At 49.6% G+C, this 9,806-nt stretch overlaps 1 protein-coding gene across 1 annotated transcript in view; it reads right to left on the reverse strand.

Moving 5' to 3' along the window:
• Positions 1 to 5,204, reverse strand: part of LOC133358711 (uncharacterized) — a 36,485-nt gene extending 31,281 nt beyond the window's left edge. Inside the window, exon 1 of the mRNA XM_061577150.1 lies at positions 4,374 to 5,204. Within this exon, the coding sequence (XP_061433134.1) occupies positions 4,374 to 4,904 (531 nt within the window). The 5' untranslated portion in view covers positions 4,905 to 5,204. The remainder of the gene's footprint in view (positions 1 to 4,373) is intronic.
• Between the last annotated feature and the right edge of the window lie 4,602 nt (positions 5,205 to 9,806).

Genomic DNA, 9,806 nt, shown 5'->3' on the forward strand with positions numbered 1-9,806 from the left:
ACGTCACGCGATTTTGGACGATTTTTTCCCCCCCCCCCCCCCCTCGTCACACGGCGTCACAAAAAGTCAGACCCCCCCCTCAAATATGACGTCACAAAGCTCCGCCCTCTCCCCCCCCCCCCAAAAAAAACATATTTCCATTTTTAAAATAAAAATCCTTCAAATCGCTTTAAACTATTGTCATTGCAGTGCGTATTTAATGTGGCGCTTCACTCTGATGTTGTAGGAAGAAACATTTATTAAAACGTCTATTTAATTAAGTAGAACGTGTTGCCTATATTAATTTAAAGTTGCGCATTTTTACGTGACGTCACATTTCTCACCCCCCCCCCCCTCGTCACACATCGTCACAAATGTCTTACCCCCCCCCCCCCTAGGTGCGTGACGTCATTTATGGACGGCCCCAAAGTAAGAATATATAAACGTTCCTTTGAAAATGCCTTCGTTATACACAGACCCAGGGAGGAGGAGCGGTGGTGCAGTGGTTAGCACGCTGCACTATGAATCTCGCCACTCAAGTTTTATTGCCGCTCAAGGCGGACATCGTGGGGGGTGAGAGCCGAACAGATCCTGGTCTGTCCCCTTCACTTTCCCATTGACCAGCGAGGTGAAGTATGGTCAAACAGTGTTATTATTATTACAACAGAAGATGTCATCCATCAATGGGTCTTCTTCCAAGGCAGAACCCTCCGCGTCTCATCCCATACAGAACCCCCCTCGTCTCATCCCATACAGAACCCTCCAATCCCATACAGAACCCTACAATCCCGTACAGAACCCTCCAATCCCATACAGAACCCCCCTCGTCTCATCCCATACAGAACCCTCCAATCCCATACAGAACCCTGCTAGTCGTATCGGGGTTGCTTTGGCGTGTCTCTCAAGTTCGTGTGCAGTCCCATAAGGGGCCGTCCATAAATGACGTCACGCACCTAGGGGGGGGGGCAGAGATTTGTGACGCCATATTTGAGGGTGGGTCTGACTTTCTGTGACGTCGTGTGACGAAGGGGGGGGGGGGGGAAATCGTCCAAAATCGCGTGACGTCATTTATGGACGGACCCAAATGTGCGTGAACACCGAACTCTCTCGCCTTCACCATCACGCAACTCACCAACCCGTCGTGGGGCATTGCCAAACATTTCTCCACGGGGTGGGGGGGGGGGGGGTCACCTCATCCAGCAGTGGAGTGGCAAAAAAGGCGTGCACGTGACGCTTCACTCTCTGTAGCAGAATCGCGGATTCACATTCTTGGATCTTTCGGAAAAGTCACGTAGAAGGGAAATAATGGTGAGTGGGTGGGTGAGTGTGTGGGTGAGTGGGTGGGTGAGTGTGTGGGTGGGTGGGTGAGTGAGTGGGTGAGTGTTTTGGTTGGTGGGTGTGTGAGTGAGTGAGTGAATAGGTGGGTGGGTGAGTGATTGGGTAAGTGTTTGGGTTGGTGAGTGGGTGGGTGAGTGTGTGGGTGGATTGGTGGGTGAGTGGGTGCGTGAGTGGGTGAGTGAGTGGGTGAGTGTTTTGGTTGGTGGGTCGGTGAGTGAGTGAGTGAGTGAATAGGTGAGTGGGTAGGTGGGTGAGTGATTGGATAAGTGTTTGGATTGGTGAGTGGGTGGATGAGTGTGTGGGTGGATTGGTGGGTGAGTGGGTGAGTGGGTGAGTGAGTGGGTGGGTGAGTGTTTTGGTTGGTGGGTGTGTGAGTGAGTGAATAGGTGGGTGGGTGGGTGAGTGATTGGGTAAGTGTTGGTGTTGGTGAGTGGGTAGGTGAGTGTGTGGGTGGATTGGTGGGTGAGTGGGTGAGTGAGTGGGTGGGTGAGTGGGTGAGTGTTTTCGTTGGTGGGTGGGTGAGTGAGTGAGTGAATAGGTGAGTGGGTAGGTGGGTGAGTGATTGGGTAAGTGTTTGGGTTGGTGAGTGAGTGGGTGAGTGTGTGGGTGGAAGGGAAATAATAAAATAATACAAATAAAACATAATAAAATTCTCACGACGTTTCGGCCACAACACAAGCAGCCGTCCTCAGGTGAAGAACCGGGCTGTCTAAGTGACTTTACCGGAAGATCCAAGAATACGAATCCCTGCAGTCACGAAAGCTTTAAATCGAAATGGAATCGCGGTTGTCGGATATGAGCAGTGCCGGATTATCCCATAGGAGCAAAAGCAGCTCCATATGAAACGTCGTAGTTTTTTGTAAGTTTTTTTTAATCCTATCTACTTGACTTTGTCGAAAGACCAAATAATGTAGCCGCATATGCTACGGGCCCCGAACTTTCAAGCTAAACGCTTTCGAGCTATCAATTCCGGTTCAGTGATTCTGCACTTGCTCTATTGCCACAGTACTATACCGCCTTCAACTTTTACGAACGACCGGGTGTTTAAGGTTAGCGATTTGTCGTATTATCTGGCTGTATAGCAAATTAAAAAATACAATGACTTACTTTACTGTGCAAGTAAAACATTTGTATTTTAATATTTATGTGTTTTATTTTTTTTATTTAGGTGTCCCCTGATAACAACATTTGCTGCAGCCCCTCACTCGCTTCATCCGGCACTGGATATGAGTCCCGCTCACGGCCACCAACAACCCAGTGACGATTATCCGAACCGGTCCTGCGCCTCCCCTAGGTCGACTCAACCTCAAATGAGTACCTGGTACAGGTGTGCAATTAACATCGCTAGCACTGGGGGAGACAAAGGCGGCCGGGCGCGGTGCTGGTCGCCCACTTCCCTCTCGTGCCGTGCCGGCCCTCATAGCTTTCTGCTCGCTAGCGGCACTTGCCCCCATCGTCTGCCGAGGCTCCACGGGGGATCTTTGCCTGTGTCTAGGGGGAGCGGTGGTGCAGCGGTTAGCGTAACGCGCAACGATGCGACAAACTCGAGTTCTATTCCGGGCCACGGCTCGCATCAGTGGCGAGATGACATGTGAACCCCCCCCAACCCCCACCCCTGATCCCTCACCCTACCTCCCCCTCACCCTTCACACAAACCGCGCCGACCAGCGTGGTGAAGTATGGTTAAACAACACGAGGGGGCCAAGGCGTGTGGGGGGGGGGGTGTGGGGGGGGACCTCATCCAGCAGTGGATTGAGGCTGCGCATGCGCAGTGGGCTCACCACCTCCTCTGGGCAGCCACCTGAACCACGGAGGCTCTGGGTCGATTGTCAGAACCTGCAATTCAGTTCTCGATTTAAAGCTTTCGTGACTGCAGGGATTCATCTTCTTGGTTCTTTCGGTAAAGTCACGTAGAAGGGAAGTAATAAAATAATAATAATAAAATTATTTTATTACTTCCCTTCTACGTGACTGCAGGTATTCATCTTCTTGGTTCTTTCGGTAAAGTCACGTAGAAGGGAAGTAATAAAATAATAATAATAAAATTATTTTATTACTTCCCTTCTACGTGACTTTACCGAAAGAACCAAGAAGATGAATACCTGCAATTCAGTTCAGGCGTAGCGATGCCGCTACAAAGACAAAGATCCCCCGTGTAGCCTGTTAACAGACTGTAGGGGCAAGTGCTGTTAGCGAGCAGCAGCAGCACCTGTGAAGGCTACCGGCACTGTGGCACACGAGGGGGTGGGTGGCCAACACCACGCCCGGCCGCCTTTGTCTCCCGAGTGCCGATGTTTTACTACACACCACACCGGGTGCTCATTTGAGAGCTGAGTCGACCTAGGGGAGGCCCAGGACCGGCTCAGATAATCGTCACCTGGTGTTGGTGGCCGTGAGCCGGATTCGAACTCGGCTGGCCGGGGTTCGTAGCGTGGCCCCGACCGCGACTGCCCCACCGCTCCCCACAAGGTCTTCGTCACAAACGAATCGCTGCCATCCGACTCGGGCGGTGGCAATAACCCGGACAGGTGGCAACCTCAGCAGGCGAGTGACCGAGTGGGTTTGGCGAGCGAGGGATTGAGCGGCCTGGAGAATGAATGAGTCCAACGGGTTTGGGTGTTGCATCTCCAACCTCCTTTTCTCACCGTGCGTCGTCAACCGCGTTCATCGGAGGTGGCCGAGTGGACGAGCGGCTCGGGGGTTTGCCAACTTCCCACCCTCCTATAGACCCCTCCCTCAAAAGCCCCCTGAATTCTCAGTCTGTCCAGGTGGGGCGAGCCGAGGTCACACGACCCCCGGAGACCTCGAGCGCCTCTGCGCAACTCCCCCCCGGGACTTTCCTCCACCTGGGCCACCGCGGTCACCTGGAAGTGTTGGTGACCTCCCCCTGACCCCGAGGACACGGCGCTCACCTGGAGGTGTTGGTGACCTCCCCCTGACCCCGAGGACACAGCGCTCACCTGGAGGTGTTGGTGACCTCCCCCTGACCCCGAGGACACGGCGCTCACCTGGAGGTGTTGGTGACCTCCCCCTGACCCCGATGACACGGCGCTCACCTGGAGGTGTTGGTGACCTCCCCCTGACCCCGAGGACACGGCGCTCTGCCGGGGCGCGTGGTGGAGGTTGCCCTCCTCGGCGACGGCCTTCTTCTCCTGCTTCTTCTTCTTCTTCTTCCCGTCCGGCCGGCCCGACGTCGTCTCCACCGCCGGCCCCCTCTTGCCGCCGCGCAACCTTCCGTACGCGACCGCCACCAGCGCCGCGGCCAGCAGCACCGCCGCGAGCGGCAGCACCACGTCGAGGTGCGGCACCTTCTCCTCCAGCCGGGCCAGGGGCGCCTGCATGGCCGGGTACCTGTGGGCCAGCGCGTGGAGGGCATCCACGGTGTTGGGCACCATGAGCTCGAGGCGGCCGCGCCAGGCCTCGAGCTGCGCCGAGACGGTGTCGGAGGCTCGCGACGCGGCCACCGACGCCTCCTCGACGGCCGTCCTCAGCTTCAGCGCCGCCGCCTCCAGCGCCGGCTTGAGGTCGCCCTGGAGCTTGGCCGTCAGCTGCTGCAGGTTCGCCCGCAGGCCTTCGATTGCGGACATCGTGAGCTCGCTCGGGGGGGGGGGGGGATTTGTGGATCACGCAAGGCTGGAGGGGTTCTGCATCGAGGGGGGGGGGAGAGGCGGCTGGTAGCGGGAGGTTGAGGAGTCGAACCCAGGTGGTTCAAAGTCCGCGCTTCACCGACTTGGCTCCGGCGTTCTTGGGGAGGCTCGGGGCGCGTTCTCGTCGAGGTGGAGTGGAGGCGGTGGAGGACGGCGCTCGGCGCTCGGCGTGCGGCGGCGGTGTGACGGGGCCTCTCGGGCGCACGCTCTGCCACTGCCGCTGATTCGCTCGCCGTGGAGTTGAGCTCGGCTGTGGGGAATGTTTTTTTTTGCTGAGCGTGAGAGATGGCAGCGAGAGAGGAGAGGGGGGGGGGAGACACATGGGGGTGGGGTGGGGGTGTCGTGCTAGCGGAGGAGCTATTTTGTCTCGTGCCTGATGAACGAGGTGGTGGGGGGTGGTGGGGGGTGGTGGGGGGGGTAATTCGAGGAGACGAGACTGGATTTGGGTCATGTCAGACGTGGACAGGGGGGGGGGGTGGTGGTGGTGGCGGTGCAGAGGGGCGATAAAGGAGAGGCAGGAGATGGATCGAGAGGCGTGAGAGAGGGAGATGATGGGATGGGAGACTGGAGTGGAGGAGGTGGAAGAGGTGGAGAAGTGTCGAAATATAGGAGACGGGAGAACTCAAATGACGGGAGAAGATTTTAAATAAATATAGGAATGTGTGTGTACGCTGGTGGAGGAGGAGGTTGTTGTGGTAGTGGTGGTGGCTCGCAGGTAGACCTCACACTCGGATAGTTCAAAGTTCAAATCCAGCCCGGTGATTGGCTCTGCCCATCATCATTCTCCGGGGAGGGTCGTTAAAATGAGTACCAATCCCTTTGCAAGCTGTGATTGGCGAGCATCGGGTAGTTCGGCAACCAAAATAACAAAATTAGCCAATTTTTTTTTATTCGTTAAGAGCCCCCCACCTCAATATTTCAAGATCCACAATGCATGTCAATGTAACATCACTACCAGCAAGTCCTTGATGATCCACAATGCATGTCAATGTAACATCACTGTATGAAGTCCTTGAAGGTCCACAATGCATGTCAATGTAACATCACTGTATGAAGTCCTTGTAGACCCACAATGCATGTCAATGTAACATCACTGTATGAAGTCCTTGTAGATCCACAATGCATGTCAATGTAACATCACTGTATGAAGTCCTTGTAGATCCACAATGCATGTCAATGTAACATCACTGTATGAAGTCCTTGTAGATCCACAATGCATGTCAATGTAACATCACTGTATGAAGTCCTTGTAGACCCACAATGCATGTCAATGTAACATCACTGTATGAAGTCCTTGTAGATCCACAATGCATGTCAATGTAACATCACTGTATGAAGTCCATGTAGACCCACAATGTATGTCAATGTAACATCACTGTATGAAGTCCTTGTAGATCCACAATGCATGTCAATGTAACATCACTGTATGAAGTCCTTGTAGATCCACACTGCATGTCATTGTAACATCACTGTATGAAGTCCTTGTAGATCCACAATGCATGTCAATGTAACATCACTGTATGAAGTCCTTGTAGACCCACAATGCATGTCAATGTAACATCACTGTATGAAGTTCTTGTAGACCCACAATGCATGTCAATGTAACATCACTGTATGAAGTCCTTGTAGACCCACAATGCATGTCAATGTAACATCACTGTATGAAGTCCTTGTAGACCCACAATGCATGTCAATGTAACATCACTGTATGAAGTCCTTGTAGACCCACAATGCATGTCAATGTAACATCACTGTATGAAGTCCTTGTAGACCCACAATGCATGTCAATGTAACATCACCGTATGAAGTCCTTGTAGACCCACAATGCATGTCAATGTGACATCACTGTATGAAGTTCTTGTAGACCCACAATGCATGTCAATGTAACATCACTGTATGAAGTCCTTGTAGACCCACAATGCATGTCAATGTAACATCACTGTATGAAGTCCTTGTAGTCCCACAATGCATGTCAATGTAACATCACTGTATGAAGTCCTTGTAGACCCACAATGCATGTCATTGTAACATCACTGTATGAAGTCCTTGTAGACCCACAGTGCATGTCAATGTAACATCACTGTATGAAGTCCTTGTAGACCCACAATGCATGTCAATGTAACATCACTGTATGAAGTTCTTGTAGACCCACAATGCATGTCAATGTAACATCACTGTATGAAGTCCTTGTAGACCCACAATGCATGTCAATGTAACATCACTGTATGAAGTCCTTGTAGACCCACAGTGCATGTCATTGTAACATCACTGTATGAAGTCCTTGTAGTCCCACAATGTATGTCAATGTAACATCACTGTATGAAGTCCTTGAACACCCACAATGCATGTCAATGTAACATCAATGTGAGCCCTTAAAGAGCCCCATGGCGCTGCTTCTGCCAGCAGGCGGCGCGATCCGCCTCGAGCCGAGCCACTCGGCACGGCAAACACACCGCCCGGGGGCATCTCCCCGATGTGCGTAATTCGAAGCGAGGGGTTTGATCCAGTGCCGGATGAAGCTAGTGCGGGGCCTGTAGCATACGTTATAAACGCGGCTCTAAATATAAAAATATACGTAAATATTCAAACACATACATCATTGGAACCTCCTTTGCCAGTAGCAAAATATGATAATTGTTTTTTTACCCTTTTATCTGGCAGCAAAACTGACACTTTTTTTTTACAAGGTGTCATGTTTGCATTGACCACAATACCTGCGGTCGGAATGCAAACAAAAAACACAACTCTGATAATGTATGTGCACTGTCCTTGAAATTGATTGGTCCACACCCGAGACAGCTTTTATTAGAGTCTAGTCTCACATGGTGTTGGACCAGATGACGCCAAAAGGCGCACAACTCAAAGACAATGCACCATCAGAGTATGAGAGCTCGGGGTAAGCATTTACACCATTGGAACCTCCTTTGCCAGTAGCAAAATATGATAATTGTTTTTTTACCCTTTTATCTGGCAACAAAACTGACACTTTTTTTTTTACAATTTGTCATGTTTGCATTGACCACAATACCTGCGGTCGGAATGCAAACAAAAAACACAACTCTGATAATGTATGCACTGTCCTTGAAATTGATTGGTCCACACCCGAGACAGCTTTTCTTAGAGCCTAGTCTCACATGGTGTTGGACCAGATGACGCCAAAAGGCGCACAACTCAAAGATAATGCCCTATCAGAGTATGAGAGCTCGGGGTAAACATTTACACCATTGGAACCTCCTTTGCCAGTAGCAAAATATGATAATTGTTTTTTTACCCTTTTATCTGGCAACAAAACTGACACTTTTTTTTTACAATTTGTCATATTTGCATTGACCACAATACCTGCGGTCGGAATGCAAACAAAAAACACAACTCTGATAATGTATGCACTGTCCTTGAAATTGATTGGTCCACACCCAAGACAGCTTTTCTTAGAGCCTAGTCTCACATGGTGTTGGACCAGATGACGCCAAAAGGCGCACAACTCAAAGACAATGCACCATCAGAGTATGAGAGCTCGGGGTAAGCATTTACACCATTGGAACTTCCTTTGCCAGTAGCAAAATATGATAATTGTTGTTTTACCCTTTTATCTGACAAAAAAACTGACACCTGCGGTCGACCGCAGGTATTGTGGTCAATGCAAACATGACTCCTTGTAAAAAAAGGTGTCAGTTTTGTTGCCAGATAAAAGGGTAAAAAAACAATTATCAAACACATACATGTTTAACTTGCATAGTAAAGGAATTGTATCTTTTTCATTTGCTATGCAGACAAATAATACGACAAATCGCTAACCTCAAACACCCAGTCGTTCATAAGAGTTGAAGGCGGTATAGTACTATAATAATAGAGCAAGTGCAAAATCACTGACCCGGAATTGATAGCTTGAAAGCATTTAGCGCGGGGCCCTTGAAAGTGCCGGGACCCGTAGCATTTGATACTTTTGCTACTATCCACCCAATTAACGCATCACAGATTCGCCCCCATTGCTTCCACTCATCTACAGGATGCTTAATTTTGTAACAATTTGCAACAATAACCATGAGAAATGTGGCGCCTCTGGGCGCTGGAGACCACCTGGAGAAGATTGACATCGATGGCGAACAAGTGGGAGACTGACTAATTGATACTATTAACATCACATTTGTTATTATGTTGACAGCGTATTACTCTGACTTAAAACTTTCGTGACTGCAGGAATTCATTAAAAAAAAATGTAAATAATAACAAATAAAAATAATAAATTGAAAATAATAAAAGCAAAAAAAACCACAATAAAAATAGTCAAATTAAATTAATTTTATTTCACTATTTTTTTTTACTATGCTCAATGAATAAATGGGAAATTTAAATAATTAATTATTTCCCCCGTTTTCTATCTACGTGACTTTGCCGAAAGAACCAAGATATACAGCGTATTACCCGTTCTTTTCCCATTAAAAACGAGAGTCCCATATAAGTGTTAACATTTGTTTGAAGCACCCTGTATTTCACTCACCTCATCTCCACCATTACATTCGTACGTTGTAGCATTGTCCATTCTGTGTAAAGCGCCTTCGAATGAGGCGCTACAGAAATGTCTTCAAGATACAAGGTAAGATTGAGTCGGAAACGTCAATCGCAAGAGACAATCTCAAGGGTCTCCCAAGACTCGTGGAATCAAGGAAGTCCGTGGCGAGAAAATCTCAGTGGACTCTCAACCGGTTACAATAAAATGACATCAATCTCAAACGACAAAGGAAATCAAATGGCACTCACCTGGTTTTAAGAAAAAACTACGGTATTTTACCAAATTTTTTTAAATTATACCAGGTAAGGTCCACTGAGCTATGTAGCTCATTT

Source organism: Lethenteron reissneri, chromosome 63, assembly GCF_015708825.2.
Source record: "Lethenteron reissneri isolate LAM-NWPU_2019-01 chromosome 63, ASM1570882v1, whole genome shotgun sequence".
NCBI lineage: Eukaryota > Metazoa > Chordata > Hyperoartia > Petromyzontiformes > Petromyzontidae > Lethenteron > Lethenteron reissneri.